At 38.2% G+C, this 21625-nt stretch overlaps 1 protein-coding gene across 3 annotated transcripts in view; it reads right to left on the minus strand.

Annotated features, from left to right (window-relative positions):
- Positions 1 to 17038, minus strand: part of LOC103710494 (GDP-L-galactose phosphorylase 1-like) — a 31520-nt gene extending 14482 nt beyond the window's left edge. Inside the window, exons 1-6 of one of the 3 annotated variants that reach the window (XM_008796215.4) lie at positions 16926 to 17038; positions 15889 to 16469; positions 9947 to 10065; positions 9805 to 9864; positions 9482 to 9712; positions 9204 to 9386 (exon numbers count right to left, since the gene is read on the minus strand). In XM_008796215.4, coding sequence (XP_008794437.2) covers positions 9204 to 9386; positions 9482 to 9712; positions 9805 to 9864; positions 9947 to 10065; positions 15889 to 15982 — 687 coding nt within the window. In that variant the 5' untranslated portion in view covers positions 15983 to 16469; positions 16926 to 17038. Of the gene's footprint in view, positions 1 to 9203; positions 9387 to 9481; positions 9713 to 9804; positions 9865 to 9946; positions 10066 to 15888; positions 16470 to 16613; positions 16854 to 16925 lie in introns of those variants that run through there. The other 2 variants (XM_008796216.4, XM_039131956.1) reach the window with 2 other exon arrangements.
- Between the last annotated feature and the right edge of the window lie 4587 nt (positions 17039 to 21625).

Here is a 21625-nt window from a genome sequence, read left to right on the forward strand (position 1 = left end):
GATTGATTTTTAGTTCATTCATCTGTTCTTCAAATTCCTCTAAGTCTGAGATATCTTTTTCAGATAATTGTTCATCTGAATCTATTTTAAGGGTTTGTGCAATTTTATTGCCTATTTCTTCCGAACTACTTTCGTCTGATTGTTCGCTATCAGAGTTAGTCCTAGAATTCCTATTAACTACCCCTATATGTATTCCTTTTAGTTTTTCTTCTAAAACCTTTATGAACTCTGCATTGGGTTTTTCTAGTCTGAAGTTTTTTACTTCTGGAGGTGGTTGGATTACAGGAGTTATTGATTCCTTATCTTCTTGTTTAGGATTTTCTTTTAATTTTTCTAAAATTTTTATATCTCTCTCCAGGTCTTTATGTACTGCATTTAATTTCTTTTCTAATTGTAACAATTCTGTTCCTATGCAATATAAGTATGCATTTGTATAATTTTGAGCTCTTATTAGAGTGTTTAATTCTCTGATTGTTATATGAGCATGTTCCATCTTACTTAAGTTGGAATAGGCCATTGCTTCAGTTGACTGAAGTTTTATCATTTGTTGCGGAGGAAAGGGTGAGTTTATTATCTCATCCTGTACCGTTGTCCATGTTTTTTGGAGAACTAATATTTCTTGGTTTTTCTCATTTGTATAAAATTTTAAAAACCAAGGAGTAAAATATTCTATCTTTTGATAGTATTCCAGTTCCTCATAATATTTATTTTTATAATATCTTAATTCTAGCGGAGAAAATTTTCCCAAATACCATATTCTAAAGGGTTTATTACCTTCTGATTGAAACTCTTCATTGAGTTTTCTTCTTATGTAGCTTCCTTGACTATAATCCATTAAATATGGAAACTCATTTCTGATCGAGTAGGAGATTCCTTACTCTTATAAATTCCATAGGGAATATTATTTTTACTTATATTTATTTCTTCTACAACATTTGTCTCATTGTTTCTAGTTCTGGAAGTAGAAGGCCTTGTATCGAAACTTCTACTTGACATTGACCTGCCAATTTCAGGAATTTTGACCTTTCTTGTAGAATTATTAAACATGATTTCTACAGACCCATCAGTCATTTGAATTATCTGGTCTATGTTCGTGTTTACTATTGGTGGTGTTGGAAATCTTTTGTAGGAATGAGATCATTAAATGTACTGACAAACAGTCAAGAAGAGATATTAAAAGTTATAGATCAAATTACTGATCACAATATAAAAAAACAGTTATTAGAATTTCTAATAGAAAAGAACCCAAATAACAGAGAATCGTCAAGATTAATATTACCTAATAAAGGATATCAGTTTCAAGAAGTTATAAATAGATTCAATAGTTATAAGATAAAAGAAAAACCTGTTTCTTTACAAGATTTAAAATATGAAATAAAACAGCTAAAAATAGAAATATCTATGTTAAAAAATGAAAATGAACGGTTTAATACTAGAATATCTAGCCTAGAAAATGCAAGAGAAGAGTCTCAGACATCCTTTATAAAAGGTAAGGATATAAAACAGGAAACAGATGATCTTCCTGATTATTTAAATATATTAAACCAGATAACATACCAAAAATGGTATATAAAAATAAATCTAGTAATAAACAAGAGTTTTGTACTAGAAAATGCCAAAGCATTAATAGATAGCGGCGCAGATCTAAACTGCATCCAGGAAGGATTAATTCCAACAACTTATTTTCAAAAGACAGTACAGTCATTAACTGCAGCTGGAGGAAATAAGTTACCAATCAGGTATAAAATACCTAAAGCACATATCTGTAATCAAGATGTTTGTATTGAAACATCTTTTATGTTAGTTAAAAATTTAACACAAGATATAATTTTGGGAACTCCTTTCCTAAATGATATTATGCCAATAACAAAAATAGATAATTCTGGAATTTATGCCCAGAAGGAAGGAAAGCAGTTAGTATTTCTGTTTATAACAGATCCACATACCAAAATGATAAATGAAATTAAAGATATCCTTATAAAAAAGGAAAATCAGCTAAACTTCTTAAAAAAGGAAATGACAATATACAATATAGAAGAAGATCTAAAGAAACCATATAATCGAATTAAGATTAATGAAATAGAGAATCAGTTTAAAAATGAAATCTGTAATGAACTACTCAATGCCTTTTGGGATAGAAAAAAACATCAAGTCAGTTTACCCTATGAGGAATCATTTAAGGAACAAAATATTCCTACTAAGGCTAGGCCAACTCAGATGAACCAAGAATATTTAAAATTATGTAAAACTGAAATAGAAATGCTTCTAAAAAGAGGACTAATAAGAAAATCTTCTTCTCCTTGGAGTTGTACTGCTTTCTATGTCAATAAAAATGCAGAGAAAGAAAGAGGAAATCCAAGATTAGTAATCAATTATAAGCCCTTAAATAAAGTGTTAAAATGGATAAGATATCCATTACCAAATAAAAGAGATTTGTTAGAAAGACTGAATGAAGCAATTATCTTTTCAAAATTTGATCTAAAATCAGGATACTGGCAAATTCAGATCAAAGAATCTGATAGATATAAAACTGCTTTCACAGTACCATTTGGTCATTATGAATGGAATGTAATGCCCTTTGGATTAAAAAATGCCCCTTCTGAATTTCAGAAAATTATGAATGAAATTTTTAATGACACACCATATATAATTGTATATATAGATGATGTTTTGATATTTTCGCAAAACTTTGCCAGTCATATTAAACATCTTAAACACTTCAAAATGGTAGCCCATAAAAATGGTTTAGTAATATCACAAAGAAAAATGAACTTATTCCAAACCAAAGTAAGGTTTTTAGGACATTATATTTCCCAAGGAAAAATAATTCCAATAGAAAGAAGTATTGAATTTGCATCAAAATTTCCTGATGAAATAATTGATAATAAGCAACTTCAAAGATTCCTAGGAAGTTTAAACTATATATCTGATTATTATAAGAATCTAGCAGGAGATACTGCTATTCTATATGGAAGGCTCAATAAAAGTCCGACTCCGTGGAGTGATTCGCACACCAAGCAGGTAAAGAAAATTAAGTCAAAGGTAAAAAGTTTACCCTGCTTAACATTAGCTAATCCTAATTGGTTTAAAATCGTCGAAACCGATGCATCAGATATCGGATTCGGAGGAATTTTAAAGCAATTAGACCCTGGTAATAAAAAAGAAATTCTTGTCAGATTTGTTTCTGGAAAATGGAATCCAACTCAAAAGAAGTATTCTACTATCAAGAAAGAAATGCTTTCAATAGTTAAATGTATATTAAAATTTCAAAGTGATCTGTTAAATCAACAGTTCCTGTTGAGGATAGACTGCACAGCAGCAAAACAGATCATAGAAAAAGATGTTAAAAATTTAGTATCCAAGCAAATCTTTGCTGGATGGCAGGCACAGTTGTCTGTTTTTGATTTTAATATTGAATACATTAAATCCGAAGAAAATTCTCTTCCAGATTTCTTAACACGTGAATTTTTACAGGGATGATTCCTCTTAGAGGAGCATATGCTCGAGGAATAAATTCTTCTCGAGGAATCAGGGGACGCAGTGCCAATGCACTTCCCATGAATACAGCAAATTTTCTGTTTCATAAACAGCCAGAAAGGGTACCACAGATGGTGGACCTAGCAACCTACTTGGGACAACAAAAACAAAAGCAGGTTGAACAGCAAAATGCTGCAAGAGAAAATCTCTCTTCTTCATCATCATCTAAACCAACAATGAAAGAGGTGCTTCAAGAAAGTACTATTGACACCTCATTCTTGCAAAATAATTGCGAGACTATTATAATGTACCTGAGTCCAAGTGATATCGAACAAATGGAAGACCCATGGTGCATTCGTCAAAAATATTTTGATGAGCAAGGATATCCTTCGATGCAAGACAAAGACAGACAGATAATGGAGAAATTATTGCTCCTTACTGAATCTGTGGAAATTAATCACAATTTCCATAATAATAATATAATTAATTATATCAATTATAGTAAATGTACTATTTGCAGGATCATGCAGCCACAAGAATGGGGATTAGATCCCAACAGGCCAATAATGATAACCAAGTATGGTTATGAAATTATGGCGACCTACTGGGACTACGTCGAGGCTTTCACTAACTTATTTTTTTATGAAAATTTCAAGAGAAAGCACTCTTGGTTTTTACAGGTACATCCTGATGTTCTAGCCAAACCCATTCCGGGTTGGTTCAACAAATGGTGGACTTTCTTCGGCCCTGATCTAAAAATATTACCTAAAGAATTATTAGATCTTTTTGAAGAATGGGTGGACAATCATCCCGTCATCAACAAAATGACCGATGATCAAATATGCACTACTACTTGTCCTATGATCTATTTCATAGAGAACAGAATCCCCTGGATCTGGAAGTGGACCCTATCTACTGGATTTGACTCTAATAATATTCCAGTACTAAAAAGAAATGCTCTTTACAAATGGTGGGTAGGAATGCCCAAAGACAAATTAGATGGCATAATAACTACCATCAAAGGAAATATTCATCTTTATAAGGAGAAAAAAGTATTTGGATCTCCTCAACAATCTAGCACTGATGATGACAACTTATTTATGTCCATGAAACATAAATTAAGTAGGAGATATCCTAATATATCTGAAGAAGAAGTAAAGGCAAAATGCCTAGAGAAAATCAAGAAGGAATTCTTCGAAGCATTTGATGATAAATCTATGAAGTCTGCCTCTTCCCAACAATCTTCATCAAATACTCCCGAAAACACAAGTAATACTTATGATTGCTTAGCAGGAGAAGCACAAGATCCAAATGAAGATCTTGAAGTTCAGAATACTCCTACTCCAATGGAGGAAGTATGGCAAACTATTCTCACCCGAAGACCTGGACAAAAGGGAGCAGTCAAATCTGTCCCAAAAACAGATAAAGGAAAGACTGCGGTCACATCAAGCTCAGGATAAAACCATCCTGTGAAGAAATAGCTTCACCGACATCTTTATGTATACAGTGAACAAATGAGTGGTTCACTGACAACTTTATATCCTGTCACCTTTTACTTTCCAGCTATGAATGGTTTTGTAAATCTGTGTGCACCCCTGGTTTTGTAAATCTGTGTGCACCCCTGGTTTTGTAAATCTGTGTGCACCCCTGGTTTTGTAAATCTGGTTTCTGGTTTGTTTTCCTCCTATAAAAAGCCCCCTTGAGGTGTGTTCAAGGCAGGCGAAAAATATCGAATGAAGAATTACTTTCTTTCATCTCATCTGTCTTAGTCTTCCTCCTCTTCCCTCAAAGTTAGTCTTCCTCCTCTTCCCTCAAAGTTGGTTCCTCCTCTTCAGAGGGAAGAGGAGGAAGACTAAGACAGATGAGATGAAAGAAAGTAATTCTTCATTCGATATTTTTCGCCTGCCTTGAACACACCTCAAGGGGGCTTTTTATAGGAGGAAAACAAACCAGAAACCAGATTTACAAAACCAGGGGTGCACACAGATTTACAAAACCAGGGGTGCATACAGATTTACAAAACCAGGGGTGCACACAGATTTACAAAACCATTCATAGCTGGAAAGTAAAAGGTGACAGGATATAAAGCTGTCAGTGAACCACTCATTTGTTCACTGTATACATAAAGATGTCGGTGAAGCTATTTCTTCACAGGATGGTTTTATCCTGAGCTTGATGTGACCACAGTCTTTCCTTTATCTGTTTTTGGGATAGATTTGACTGCTCCCTTTTGTCCAGGTCTTCGGGTGAGAATAGTTTGCCATACTTCCTCCATTGGAGTAGGAGTATTCTGAACTTCAAGATCTTCATTTGGATCTTGTGCTTCTCCTGCTAAGCAATCATAAGTATTACTTGTGTTTTTTCGGGAGTATTTGATGAAGATTGTTGGGAAGAGGCAGACTTCATAGATTTATCATCAAATGCTTCGAAGAATTCCTTCTTGATTTTCTCTAGGCATTTTGCCTTTACTTCTTCTTCAGATATATTAGGATATCTCCTACTTAATTTATGTTTCATGGACATAAATAAGTTGTCATCATCAGTGCTAGATTGTTGAGGAGATCCAAATACTTTTTTCTCCTTATAAAGATGAATATTTCCTTTGATGGTAGTTATTATGCCATCTAATTTGTCTTTGGGCATTCCTACCCACCATTTGTAAAGAGCATTTCTTTTTAGTACTGGAATATTATTGGAGTCAAATCCAGTAGATAGGGTCCACTTTCAGATCCAGGGGATTCTGTTCTCTATGAAATAGATCATAGGACAAGTAGTAGTGCATATTTGATCATCGGTCATTTTGTTGATGACGGGATGATTGTCCACCCATTCTTCAAAAAGATCTAATAATTCTTTAGGTAATATTTTTAGATCAGGGCCGAAGAAAGTCCACCATTTGTTGAACCAACCCGGAATGGGTTTGGCTAGAACATCAGGATGTACCTGTAAAAACCAAGAGTGCTTTCTCTTGAAATTTTCATAAAAAAATAAGTTAGTGAAAGCCTCGACGTAGTCCCAGTAGGTCGCCATAATTTCATAACCATACTTGGTTATCATTATTGGCCTGTTGGGATCTAATCCCCATTCTTGTGGCTGCATGATCCTGCAAATAGTACATTTACTATAATTGATATAATTAATTATATTATTATTATGGAAATTATGATTAATTTCCACAGATTCAGTAAGGAGCAATAATTTCTCCATTATCTGTCTGTCTTTGTCTTGCATCGAAGGATATCCTTGCTCATCAAAATATTTTTGACGAATGCACCATGGGTCTTCCATTTGTTCGATATCACTTGGACTCAGGTACATTATAATAGTCTCGCAATTATTTTGCAAGAATGAGGTGTCAATAGTACTTTCTTGAAGCACCTCTTTCATTGTTGGTTTAGATGATGATGAAGAAGAGAGATTTTCTCTTGCAGCATTTTGCTGTTCAACCTGCTTTTGTTTTTGTTGTCCCAAGTAGGTTGCTAGGTCCACCATCTGTGGTACCCTTTCTGGCTGTTTATGAAACAGAAAATTTGCTGTATTCATGGGAAGTGCATTGGCACTGCGTCCCCTGATTCCTCGAGAAGAATTTATTCCTCGAGCATATGCTCCTCTAAGAGGAATCATCCCTGTAAAAATTCACGTGTTAAGAAATCTGGAAGAGAATTTTCTTCGGATTTAATGTATTCAATATTAAAATCAAAAACAGACAACTGTGCCTGCCATCCAGCAAAGATTTGCTTGGATACTAAATTTTTAACATCTTTTTCTATGATCTGTTTTGCTGCTGTGCAGTCTATCCTCAACAGGAACTGTTGATTTAACAGATCACTTTGAAATTTTAATATACATTTAACTATTGAAAGCATTTCTTTCTTGATAGTAGAATACTTCTTTTGAGTTGGATTCCATTTTCCAGAAACAAATCTGACAAGAATTTCTTTTTTATTACCAGGGTCTAATTGCTTTAAAATTCCTCCGAATCCGATATCTGATGCATCGGTTTCGACGATTTTAAACCAATTAGGATTAGCTAATGTTAAGCAGGGTAAACTTTTTACCTTTGACTTAATTTTCTTTACCTGCTTGGTGTGCGAATCACTCCACGGAGTCGGACTTTTATTGAGCCTTCCATATAGAATAGCAGTATCTTCTGCTAAATTCTTATAATAATCAGATATATAGTTTAAACTTCCTAGGAATCTTTGAAGTTGCTTATTATCAATTATTTCATCAGGAAATTTTGATGCAAATTCAATACTTCTTTCTATTGGAATTATTTTTCCTTGGGAAATATAATGTCCTAAAAACCTTACTTTGGTTTGGAATAAGTTCATTTTTCTTTGTGATATTACTAAACCATTTTTATGGGCTACCATTTTGAAGTGTTTAAGATGTTTAATATGACTGGCAAAGTTTTGCGAAAATATCAAAACATCATCTATATATACAATTATATATGGTATGTCATTAAAAATTTCATTCATAATTTTCTGAAATTCAGAAGGGGCATTTTTTAATCCAAAGGGCATTACATTCCATTCATAATGACCAAATGGTACTGTGAAAGCAGTTTTATATCTCTTCTTCTTTGAAGTCAAGAAAATAATGTAATTCAAGAGACAATGTGAAAAACAGAAACACATTAGAGTTATAAGCGAAAATATAAAAGGATTATTACATAGAAATTGTTAAGAAATTATGAAAATGACTAGAAAATTTGCAAAGTGTAGTCATGATAAGAATGGTATTAGAATTAACAACTGATCAGGAATTCCTTTATAACTATTTCAAGAATTCTGTAGACAATAAGAATGCTGGAACAGCTAAAAACTTTTCCTAATCATATTGAGATTCAAGAACATTTTCTTATGAAAGAAATGCCAATAATCTTATTGCATTTTAATAAACTGAAAAAATTAAAAAGGTATCTAAAAACAGACCCCCCGTCACTCGGATCTTGGCTAGGATTTCTCCCGTCCTACTTCTCAAATAAATAATAATACTAATAATAATATTAAGTAGATTCAAACCACTTTTTTCTTATAACATTATCACAAGGATTTAAGAAACGCATACAGTATCTCATATGTGAGAGACCTCTTTGCATATGACAATTTAGTATATAATGTTCAACTCACAACACAGACTAACAATAGAAGCTAGGATATGTGCTCCAAACCCTGGCCAGATTAATGCATTGGACAAACTGAGGCATGACCGATCAATCCTTTTTAGCTAGTGATGCTTGTAAACATATAAGACACCATTCTAGGTCATGGTCAATGACAATATACTGGGGGTGATACTCAGGTTGGGTTAACCCATATCTAAACCAACCTCAGCATGTTACATACTACTCACAACTTCTGTCAGGCTGGGGATCAAAAGTGTCAAGCTGGTTAAGTTGCATGAGTCTGGACTGAAGAACTGGGGCAGCCAGGCCTAACCTGAATTCTATAATATGGCATCCAGTCCTATTCCAAGCATAAGCCATATATCTAAAATAAGGCTCAACCAATCCCAGTCTAAAACTGGCCTTTACAATGTAAACTTCCAAGCAAAATCCTATTAAACATACAACATAAATCAACACAATGAGAACTCGACCTTACATACCTAAGCCAGTTTTTAAGGGTCAAAATTTTGCTGAACTGTACATACAGAAGAAAATCTTGATAACAAGCTAAAGCCCAGCAAAACACAATAACAGTCAGCAAAATCATTACCTGAAAATATATCTGATCTGAACAAGTAGAAGCACTGTGGTCGAAGAAAATACGGAAAGAGCAATTATTTACTTCAACAGCAATCCGTGTGATCAATCCAAACATCTTCTTGTCCAGAGACAGGGACAATTGATGGATCTTGTATGGTATTAAGAAAACATGACCATACTCAACAGGATTTGCCTTACAAAAGAAGATTAAACTCAATGACAGAATCATAAAGAATCTTGAACAGCTAGTTTACAAGTACATCATACAAATATAGCCTAATTACTTACATTAACTAAAACCAGTATTCCATCTTTTGGTACCACAGTCGAAAAAATAATCTCAGAGCTTTCCTTTTCTCCATGTGCGATGCAAAAAAGTATATCCTCCTTGTGAGTTTTCATATAACTCGACCTGATAGACTCCAAAGGTTGGAGGACATTGTTCTCAAATTCTGTTAGGAAATTAGAATTCCAATTCTCATTCAACTGAGTGATGAAATTCTTTCCACCGCCAATGACCTGCAGAGGCATCATATATTGGGGCTTGTAGTAATTCTGGAAGACCATTAAAACAAAAACATAGTTGCATTAATTAGCATCAGAAAAAGCACCTTTATTTCACAAGAAGTAACATCATACTTGAGCTGACCCTTCCATGCATGATCTTCCCACTGAAAGGTAACAATTGATAGATTCAAAAGATAGTTTTTAATAAAGTCAAAAATAGACAGAAAATTCATCAAGGTGATTTACCTGAGAAAGAAGAAGGGCATCCAGCAAACTTTGTCTATCTTCAGCAGTGTATGAAAAGCCCCCAAGGCCACCATTCCCTTCAGCAGGACTACCAAGCTGGTAAACATGTGTTGTAATACCTGAAAATCGTCCAAAAAATTGAAAAAATTGTATTTAGTTAATATTGCTTGTAGATGAAAATAGAGAGGAAAACAACTCAACATCAAACACAAAATTAGACTAAGTTTTAGGTGCTTAGCATGCCAGCTCAAAGTTTTATTCCAACAAGAGCTAAACTTTACTAAACCAGTGAAACAACTAGGATGACCCCTCCATGATTTTTAAAGGACGTGTTATTTTGAGATTTTACACAAAATAGCAAATTGTTAACATCTTGTCCAAGAATCTGTATGAATTTTTATGAGAAATGGGTTAAAGATGGAAATTTCTACATACAAAGGTGATGTTTTCCCCCGCCTTTATGCATCCATATATGCTGGTATTCAAAGAATGCTTCACAATTTGACTGATTGGAAAGCCACTCACAAGTTCAAAAAGGGAAACCGATTAGCAGATCTGCTTGCTGGAATAGCCTGCAACAGCCCAGCAATGGCTGTGTACACTTCTGTTTTCCCTGCTGAACTAGACCTAGACCCAGTTCTCGGGCTGACAGTTGGGTTTGTGTTTTTCCCATCTATGGAAGTGGGAAAACAAGGGAATGGTTGGTTGCTAAGATACTTTCTCATATGATATCTTGTAAGGTGAAGTGTAATGTGAATCATTAGAGGAGGGAAGGCAGAAGAAGAAAGAATATATATATGATTGGAGAGCCTTTTGATCCTGCTACCCCTCCAACATACCATCAACTATGATTTCTCCAAACTACTCTGATAGAGAAGAAGACTAAAATAGTGGATAAAAGGATGAAAACATTTAGACTCTATTTAGCTGCTGAGAAAGTGAAAGAAAAGAAAGTTATGGTCGAATCTTCTTTTCCAATGTTTGATAATTGAAAGAAATCAAGAGGAAAATTTAGGAAAAAAAATTTGGGGCCAAAATTTTTCCTTCCTAAGAGGTAGCAACAAGGTCTGACGAACCGGCCGGTTCGAACCGGTCCGGCCTGTAACCGGTACACAGAAACAGTGGAAACCGGTACGGACCGGTTCTGTGCCGGAGACGAAGAAGACAAAGAGAAGGAGAGAGTGCGCGGGGAAGAGAGGGAGGGAGACTTGTAGCCGCCATCGGAGAGCCGTGGAGGGGCGGCGGAGGTCGGAGAGGGGCGGCGGAGGCCGGGGAGGGGCGGCAGAACCCTCGCGGAGGTCGAGACCGTGGCCGCGTTCCCCGTTTCTTTCAAAACAGGGGACGCGGCCAAGGGTTCCCCCGCCCCCCCAGGAGCTCCGCCGCCCCTTCGTGGCTCTCCGATGGTGACCACGGGTCTCCTCTATCCCTCTCTTCCCCGCGCTCTCTCTCCTTCTCTTCTTCTTCTCCGGCTCCGACGGAGAAGAGCTAGCTGGTTTGTACCCGGTATGACGAACCTTGGGTAGCAATTTTAAGAAAGAAATGCAAACCAAGTCTCCTGTAGAAAATTTAGTTAAGACAAGACTTATCCTAGCCAAGCAAGAAAAGATCTTAACAACTTTCGCCTTGATTTTCTTGTTGCAACCAAACAATGGGAAATTCTCAACTTTCTTTTCTTCTCTTTTCTACTAGAGAAAAACCAAGACTAGCATGTAAGATGGATATAAGTAGAAAGATGACTATTTCCTACAAAAAGGGTTAGGAAGGTGACATTGGCCATGTCATCATCACGGGAGGCATGAAGATAGAGAAAGGTAAAGCAACTAAACAAATGGAGTGGAAGTCAAGGAATTGGAATCAGGATTCCTAATCTATTGTTTAGGCATGAAACAAACCAATGAATGAAAAAGGAACAGAGATTAAATTCTAATATTTAATTTAGCTAGTTACATATTAGAATGTAATCAATTTTATATAAATTTTCTAAATAACGTTGACTAAGGAATAGAACTAAACCTTACAAAAATGATCATTGTAATTCTTCTAAGGGACTAGTATATTATATATCCATATGACAAACTTTTAAGCAACAACTTTCTTTTTTACTTTATATTTTCCACTTTATTTAATATTTTTCTATTTCTTTTTGGGTATCTTCTTTGTTTATTATGACTTATATTTTATTATATTCTAGATTTTGTACTTTCTATTTTTGTGTTAATTTTTTTTTGTTTTACCTGTATATGATATTTGTTTAATTTGATAGTTTAAATTTAATTCTATAATTATAATTATTTTATTTATTTATATTCTTATAATTTTTTGATCGTACATTTATTCATATTTTATAATTTTTAAGTAAAATATTTTCTTATGCTTTATTTTATATTCTTTGGCAGTTTAGTGAGGTATGTTGTTACTCTATTTTTCATAACTCAACTCAACTAAGCTTTAATCCTAAACTTGGACTCAGCCCTCATGAATTATTTTCCTCCATTCCATTTTGTTTAATGCTTTGTGAAAGATATAGATTTTTCATACATTTTTATTTAATATTTTATACTAAATTTATTATTTTAATTGTTTTTAACTCTCATATATTTTAATTTCCTATTTAGATTCATATTTTTGTTTTTAATAATTTTTCCTTTAACATGCATTGCACAATGCTCACTTGCCAGTATATAAATATTACATTGAATGCTACTTGATGATTTCACCATTTTCTAATAAAATAATAATTTTAATTAAATATTAATCAAATTATTTTTTGTTTTATATTATAATCATCTATTATTAATTTATGTCAAAGATATTATTTGTTGCTATTTTATACCTCAAATGTTGTTAATTAGTTCATTACCAAAAATATCATTCATTACTATTCTTATGGAAATGAGCACCGCTCTCAATTATGAGTGGAACACCTGTTCGTTCAACTGAAGGAATTGTGATAAAAAAAATATATGATTCTTTTGTTTATTGCTATAACAAAGATTGGATTGAGACCAAAGTCGAAATTCCTATTCCATTCCACTACTCATTTAAATGAACCTAAAATATCCTTAGAATATTAGTTTACATAGTATGGGATGTGTGGTGGAGCGAAGATATAATTAGAATTTAGAAAATATAATAAAATTGATAGAAAGGCATGATTCAAGATATCAAGAGTAATAATGCCCACTTGATGTGGTCATTGATTGCTGACAATATGTCCTGGAGACTTAGGTTGTGTTTGGTTGCGGGACAAATTTTAAAGGATTAATGGAAGGTTATTCGGGTATGTTTGCAGAGATAAGACTATATCTTGGAATAAGATTTTTGTGTGTTTGGTTGGATGGATAAGTATAGGGTATGTTGTTTGCTTAGAGAAATAGAATTTTATGCGTTTGGTTGGATAATTAAGTATGGTATATGTTGTTTGGTTAGTGTAATACGTTGAGGGGAGATGCAGTGTTTTTTTGTTGTTTGGACAAAATTGCCCTTCCATCATTTGTGAAAAATGGCCAAGTATAATGAGGCAAGGTTGAACGTGGGTGCAACCACCTGCCAACTGCAGCCTCTCCTTCCCACTACCTCCTGAACTTGTAGAATGTAGTAATGACCCGAATGCTCATATATTGTTTATTTAGAAATAGCCACATATGAATGTATATTGAAATGTGGTAGTATTACGATGCCCACCATGCACGCCCTCCAATTTATCCATCGCATGGTGCCCAAGCCCCTGAGATAGACAACTTTGGCTAATACTTTCTAAACAAAAAATGGTTAACTATCTAAGAGTGTTGCCTTGTGCAAATCCATCTAAAATGGACAAGAAACATGGGAAAACTAATCCATCACCAAGCATCATCCATCCTAAGCCCTATTAGAACCTCTATGGAGCATATCATGGGCATAGGATGACATTCAAAAAAATCAACACTTGGATCACTCAATTAAGGAACAAAGAATTTGCAATCATCAACCCAATATTTCAATCGTTCATCAACATTCATCAAAAAAACGAATATATCAAGTTGAGGGAAAGAGAACCATACCTTGGCGATGGAACAAAGACCAAAACAAGACAGTCAACTGGAAGTAGGTACAAAGATTCTCGACAATGGGACAGACAACCTAGTGGCGCGTCAAGCAGCCGACAGAAGAGAATAAAGGGAAAGGAATGTCGAAGAGCAGTTCCACCCTTGATGTCTAAGAAACTCTAATAACCTAATCGAAGGAATGGATTTGATCGTCATTGAGACAAATGGGCTTTGCCGGTAGCCAGAAGAGACCCTACAAAGGAGAAGCATCGATGCTAAGCACGAGGGAGGGATTTGAGGAAGGGAGAGGAATCAAAGGAGAGAGGGGTAAAATGCTAATCATGTGGATAAGAAGGCCCCAAAAATTAGAGTAATAGCTAATAGGAGGTTCGCCGTCTCGGTACCGGACCTCCTACCGATGCCATACTAGCACAATGTTGGCACGATATGGTACAAATTTTTTTTTGGCATACTGAGTATCCGTACGCCATCCATACCGGATATCGGTACCGAACCGGTACGGTACAGTACGCCCTGAGAATAGGATTATGTCTTTTGACAAGGGTTTACCGCGTATAAGCCTATTCCTCGCCCCAATTTTGGTGTTTGGTAGGAATACCATGGAATAAATGGCTTACTCCATGGTTAAAACCCCTACCAAACACACTCTTATATTTTCCTTTTAACTATAAGTAAAAATATCTTCCATACAGTTAAATCATCCAAAGTCATTTGTATCAATCATTAAATGAAATAACATGTAGGCGCTCCAATGCTTTTAGCCCAACCCTAATCCTAACACTATAAAAGCAACTAGTCTCCCAGCTTTTTAATTTCCATTGTAATCATAATAAGAGTTCCTCCATAGAGGTGTAAACCATGCCAAACTTCTATAAAAAGGGATCCTAACACTACTGGACTCTGAGAAGGAAGCGGCCCAAGACGAAACTCTTCCTCAAGTTGGGATTTCCATGATTCAATGCATACGAAGAGTCCCACATCCTCCAAAATCCAAAGTTATGGTCACTTGTTGGTCATGGTAAAACTTCAACTTATATAGATTAAGAATGTTATATGCTAAATAGATCTTAAACAATTTTATCAAGAAGGGATATTAGCGCATAATCCATAATTTTTTAAAAGTTTATCATATATGTAAAAGCTTTAGCATTAGCCAATTGCCTGGCATATGCATCATAATTAGTTCCCTAAAGCCACGACAACTAATGAAAAAGAGCAACAGTGGCATAAAAAATCTAGAAGATTGATGATGAAGAGAAATTTTTTTATCCATTTCTATAATTGAATACAGTCAAAAAGCAAGAAAACTGAAAAATAAGCTCCGTTCATCATATATTTATTTATGAAAACAAGATTGCTCAAATACCAGCCACATGTTTGAATAGAGAAACACAGTTGAGGTTTGTTACGTTCTCCTATCATGTGACTTGAGCATGTTCCCTGTTCATAGAATTTTAGGCTTCTAACACCATTCCTCATGTTAGTAGATAATTTACTTTTATCTGGCTATTTTCTGAACCAAATAACATTATATTATAAGGAACAAGCAAAGAACAAAGATACAGATCTAACACCAAATATATGGAAGAAAATGTTCTGATTAAAGGGGAAAAAAGTAAAGAAACAAAAGCAAGATTCTGCCAAAAAAATATTCAAATAGGTGCAGATTAACCTTTTAGCTTCTATACATAAGCACATCATGCTAATGAGCATACAATAAATTGCATTAAAAGAACTCTGTGGCTAACCTAATAAGACAATAAAAAGAAACCAAAAGCCAACATGCATTTCCAATGTGAATAATGTATCTTCCAATTAAGTGGACACGTTAACAATAATGTAAAGGGGAAAACACATGGATGAAACATAAAGCAACAAGGGGAAAAGGAAAACCTGCGAAAGGCATTTTGTGACATTTGGACTGTTCCGAGCCGGCATTCTGCTTCGGAAATGGGTATTCCCCTTCAATCTGAGTGACTGATACCATACTTTTACGATGCTCAATTACACTATTAACTTAGAAAATCTACAAAACTAAAGCTTGATCAAGCTTCAGGACCACCGCCAGCGAGGAATGTCAGATCTGAAGGATGCCCACCAGCAGATGGTAGGGCACCCCGTCCACCATGGAAAGAAGGGGAAGCAAGCAAAAACTTAGGGAAACCTTGCAAGCATTCTCTTCTCCTTCTAATAATAAGACGGTATTCTTTGCTTAGAGCCGTGGTTGATTTAGTGAAGCCACCCCCAATCGAACTAGCAATTCCCAAACAGCACAAACAAATTCTCAAGAATCTCCCAGCAGAGATCAGCAATCAAGCAATTCACGGAACACCAAGAGGTCTTGACTCCAACTGTCAAGATCTGCGTCAACTGCTCAAAATCTTCTGCCTACATATCCGAAGAGTCAACAGATCCCAATCGCAATTCAGAACGTAAAAGCTTCCAAATATACTCTTCCTCCAACTCAGAAGGCTCTGCGAAGAATTAACACCTATTTTGATCAAATTACACGCAAAATACTCTCCTAAACATACAAAAATCCCACCAATATAGATATTTTATCAAAACTGAGAGATCCCCAGAATGGAACAGCTATATCTTTTCGAACAAACACTTACCAATAAATTGTAGCAAAATGAAGAATTCCGATGCAAACCAAATAATCGAAGACTACCAATAATATACAGCTTCAAAACCCTAGATTACGAATAATTAAGTACAACAAAGCTAGAATTTCCCCGTGGGACCAAATCGAAATCCCTAATTCTACAACAAGCTCAATTGAATCACGAAAACTTCGCAGGAAAGGGCATAGAAGAAACGCGGCAGTAAGAGAGAGAGAGAGAGAATAGAAGAGGGCGGGGGACGAAGGGCAACTATAGATACCTAGTTTTTTTTTTTTTTTTTTTTTTTTTGTGGGTATAAAGTACCTAGGGTTCTTCGACGAGGAGGAAGCGGAAGGGTGAAAGGAGTCCGTCGTCCTTTGGGAAGCGAAAGCCGAAAAGGCAAAACCTGAGATTCCGTAAATCCAAGGTTATCGGGCAGCGGTATTTATAGCGTTTTATTTTTTTTTAATTATTATTTTTTGGGTACAATGCGGCCATATGAGCAACTATAAAAACAAATTCAAAAGGCCTCTTTCGAGTAATGAGCAATGAAGGAGGCAACTCAATCTGCAACTTGTTTGTCTCCCAATACACATAAGCAACCTGAAATGAGTCATAATCTCGCACTATCCTGTGGATATCCCTAAGTAGTGGGTGGCCATCACCCCTCCACTCCTCATCCCGAATCCACTCGACCAGCATCGTTGAGTTCCATTCTAAAAAAATGTTGTCAGCCTCTAGAATATCCTCACAAAGGTGATGTCCTCCCAAGCTGTCTTGAGCTCCACCCCAATTGCTGTCATGTCACAGGTGCAACCCCTCATGTGACAATCAATCTGGAGTTGTGATCCCTGATCACAAAACCGATACCTTTTATATCTCCATCTGCCAACACACTGCCATCAAAATTTATCTTGAAATTGTTGGAGGGTGGGAGCTGCCAAGAGACAACAGTGAGTCTGGGCGCTGCAACAACGAAGCGGATGTCCTAGATGTTCCTAGCCGTCCCGGATGAAGTCTCCATGGTAGTGTTGATGATCTCTAAGGAGGGCTCTATCCATCGCAACCCTCAGGGATGTCCTCCTACCTTCAAAGAGACAGGTGTTTCTGTCTAGCCAAATGTCCTTCTATTCCTCCGGCCCTAGGTAAGCTCCTCTTGAACTCTTGCTCTATTTTCTTGCCTTGTTGCATTCTTTTCGGACATGCTCCCTAGTTTTGTTATTCTCGCTGCCATAAAGACTGACCTCACGTTGATTCGTCAAAGGAGAAGAATAAAAAAGAGGTTAGGGCATGGCTACCGAGGTCGAGGTTCCCCAGAAGAAAAGGCCGAGGGGGGAGTCCTCCTTGGCTACTATCGCTGAGGCTGCCACCAAGGTTGTCGTCGAAGCTCCGATTCTCGAGGTATCCCCCAAGCTGCTCGCACCTTAGGGGGAGACTGCGAGGTCCAATGCCAAGGCCAACGCTGTGTCACCAATCATGTCAGCCCCTAAGAAGGGGGTCGGCCTGGCACAAACCTCTACTACTATCATGTCTCCACTCCAATCGTCCCTCGAGGCTTGCGACTTGGCTCGCTCTGATTCGAGATTGTCCGCATGCAAGGAGTGCCCTTCAGCTCTGGACTGTGCCCTCATGGTTTACTCCCGGGGTTGGTTTGTGTGAGAGTCAGATTTGGCTCTGGCGAATCCCATGGTGGTGATGGACTTCGTCCACATCATGTGGCTCCCGGCCGATAAGGAGACTATGCACTTTGTTGGCATCACCGAGTTTTTCGATGAGGCTTTTACAACGGTCATCCGAGTAGATCTCTAACTTGCAAACTTTCATAATGTCCTTTAATTCAGCTATTAACTATTGTTCTCTTTTCCAACATGCCCATGCGATCAGCGAGGTGCATCGAATGGTTACGAGGTTCTCGAAGCGTTGCTCGGTGCTCGAGGGAAAGTAGGAAGCTGCCGAAGAGCGAGCCGAGCTGGTTGAGGCGAAGGCCAAGTCGGTCGAGGATGAGATTAGGTCGACAGAAACCCATGCCTTGGCCGCGCAAATCGAGGCAAAAATGAAGGAGGCCCAACTATTTGCAGCTTGGGAGGCCCCCAAAGCCGCCGATCAGAGGGCAACGAAGCTTTCTGTGAAGTTGGCCCAGGTCGAGCAAAGGGCCCATGAGGCCGAGCAGTAGGCCAATGAGGCCGATCGGCAGGCTGCCAAAGCCAGGAAGCAGGTCATCCGTGCCGAGAGAAAGGTCACAAAGGCAGATGAGGAGTATCGCACCTCGGAGGAGTTTCGAGAGGAGACTTTGGAGAACGCACCCAATGCCTTCGGAAAAGGCTTTGAGGCATGTCGAGCACAAGCTCAGTGGCTCTTCCTGAGGATGGATTTCTCCGGTCTCGATGACGACAACGATGGTGGAGGAGGCGGCAAAGGTACTGACGTCGATGATGGGAGAGATGGTAGGGGCGATGGCGATGGCGAAAGCAACGAAGGGCAGGAGTGAGGTTCCGCATGTGCCTTTTTTGTTTTTTCTTCTTTTTGCTTGAATAGACCAAGATCTTTGTACTTTTTATTTTGTTCGGCCTCTGTGGAGGTCAGTGTAAAGATTCATAACTTTAATGAAAGTAAAAAATTTCAAAGTACCTGACTTTAGTTTTTGTCTGAGTTCATGTCATCGCCCCAAGCTTTGATCTTCTCTTGTAACTCTTTTAGCTCGACTTCTGCTGAGGTCAATGTATATACTAAAAGATAATTAAAAGTAAAGAAATTTCTAAAGTACCTGACTTCGGCCTTTACTTGTGTTTGTTCATTTCTTGGTTTGAGTTCGGATTGTCACACTAAACCCTTTTTCTTGTGGAGCTTTAGCTTATCTCGAGCTCCTCGGTCGATCTTTTTGGAGTTCAGCTCTCGAGGAATTCTGAGTAAGCTTGGTTGAAGGAGGTCCTAGGTTGGCCCGGGATATCTCCTTTCATCTCTGGATTATAGCCCAGAGGCATCCATGGACTATGGTCCTAGAGGGATTCCAAGTGGGCTTGGTCTTCTGCTCATATCGTTTTCGACTTGAAGAGATCGATCGGCACACTAAGCCTTCGGCACAGAGGCTAGTCTTCTGCTTGGGCCATTTTTGACTTGAAGAGGTCGGTTGGTATGCCAAGCCTTCGACGCAGTGGCCAGTCTCCTGCTCAGGCTATTTTCGACTTGAGAAGGTCGGTCAGTATGCCAAACCTTCAGCGCAAGGGCCGGTCTCCTGCTTGGACCATTTTCGACTTGGGGAGATCAGTTAGCACACCATGCCTTGGCGCGGGGGCCAGTCTCCTGCTTGGGCCATTTGCGAATTGAGGAGGTCAGTTGGCATGCCAAGCCTTCGGTGCAGGGGCCAGTATCTTGCTCGGGCCATTTTCGACTTGAGGAGGTCGATTGGCATGCCGAGCCTTTGGCACGGGGGTCGATCTCCTACTCGGACCATTTTCGACCTAAAGAGGTCGACGACATGCCAAGCCTTCAATGTAGGGGTTGATCTTTTGCTCAGAGCATCTTCGACCTGAGGAGGTCGATTGACACGCCAAGCCTTCAGTGTGAAGGCCAATCTCTTGCTCGGACCATTTTGGACCTGAAGATGTCTTCCAGCACGCCAAGCCTTCGGTGCAAGGGTCGGTCTCCTGCTTAGGTCATTTTCGACTTGAAGAGATCGGTTAACATGCCAAGCCTTCGATGTGGGGGCCAGTCTTCTACTTGGGACATTTTCGACCTAAAGAGGTTGGTCGACATGCCAAGCCTTTGATGCGGGGGTCGATCTTCTACTTGGGCCGTCTTCGATCTAAAGAGGTCGGTCGGCATGCCAAGCCTTCGGCACGGGGGGCATTCTTCTGCTTGGGCCATCTTTAATCTAAAGAGGTCAGTCGGCGTGCTAAGCTTTCGGTGTGGGGGCCAACCTTCTTCGTGGGCCATTTTCAACCTGAAGAGGTTGGTCGGCACACCAAGCCTTCGACGTGGGGGCTGACATTCTCATCTCTAGAGTATGATCCTAGAGAAATCTCTAAACTAAGATCCTAGAGAAATCCCGAGTGGGCTCGATCTTGAGGAGGCCCTAGGCTTCCTCGGAGTGTCCTAAGTTAAATATGATTGCCATAGTCTTCCGATCTAAAAGACAAACACAATAAGAAAATTTTTTATTGGAAATAAGTTCGAACTACAATGAGCCATACTGATAATAAGATAGACGGAGTTCCAAGTCCGTGGTATTGGGGTGTCGTCGGGGTGTTCCAACCGGTATGTCCCTGGTTGCTCTGCTTCAATTACTTAGTATGGGCCTTCCTAGTTTGGGCTCAGCTTTCCGAGCTCTCTTGGTCGAGATGCTTCGATCTTCCTCTAGCGGAGCTCGCTCGCACGAGGTGCTTGGGACCTCGGCGGGACTGCCAGCGATGGGGTTAATGACTCCTGCAGTCAAACGATTGTTAATTGGCTTCGGGGGCGGTGGATCGGAGGTTGAAGCGGGCGCTCTTCGATCCTGCCGAGTGCACACATACCAATCGAGCAACCCGCATTGAATGAGTGTCTCGATTTCATCCTTAAGCTGGATGGACTCTTTGGTATCGTGGCCGTGATCCCAGTAGAAATGGTAGTACTTCTTCTAGTCTCTCTTGGTCGCCAGGCCCTTCATCTGACGTGGAGGGTGCAAGTAGCCTCAGCCTTCGATCTCCATGAAGATCTGGGTCCTCAGGATAGTGAGAGGCGTATACCTCTCAAACAAACTTTCAAAAAAGGCTCCTAGGTCATCACGAGCCCCTCCCGTGCAGATGTGAGACAATCCTTGGCTCTCTTTGTTCCTCATGCCCTCTCTGGCCTCCTTGAGGAGGTATCCCACCAACAAATTCCCTAGGGAGGCTATGGCTTCCTTCACATTGTTATACTTGTCTGCCCATGCTTGTATCTCGGTAAAGTCGGAGGAGAAGCGCTTCTCCAAGGAGAAGAGAAAGCACGATGGCCATAGGCTGCTCTTCATCGCTAACATCACGACCGACTCATTCAGGTCGCAAACC

Source organism: Phoenix dactylifera, chromosome 11, assembly GCF_009389715.1.
Source record: "Phoenix dactylifera cultivar Barhee BC4 chromosome 11, palm_55x_up_171113_PBpolish2nd_filt_p, whole genome shotgun sequence".
NCBI classification, from domain to species: domain Eukaryota; kingdom Viridiplantae; phylum Streptophyta; class Magnoliopsida; order Arecales; family Arecaceae; genus Phoenix; species Phoenix dactylifera.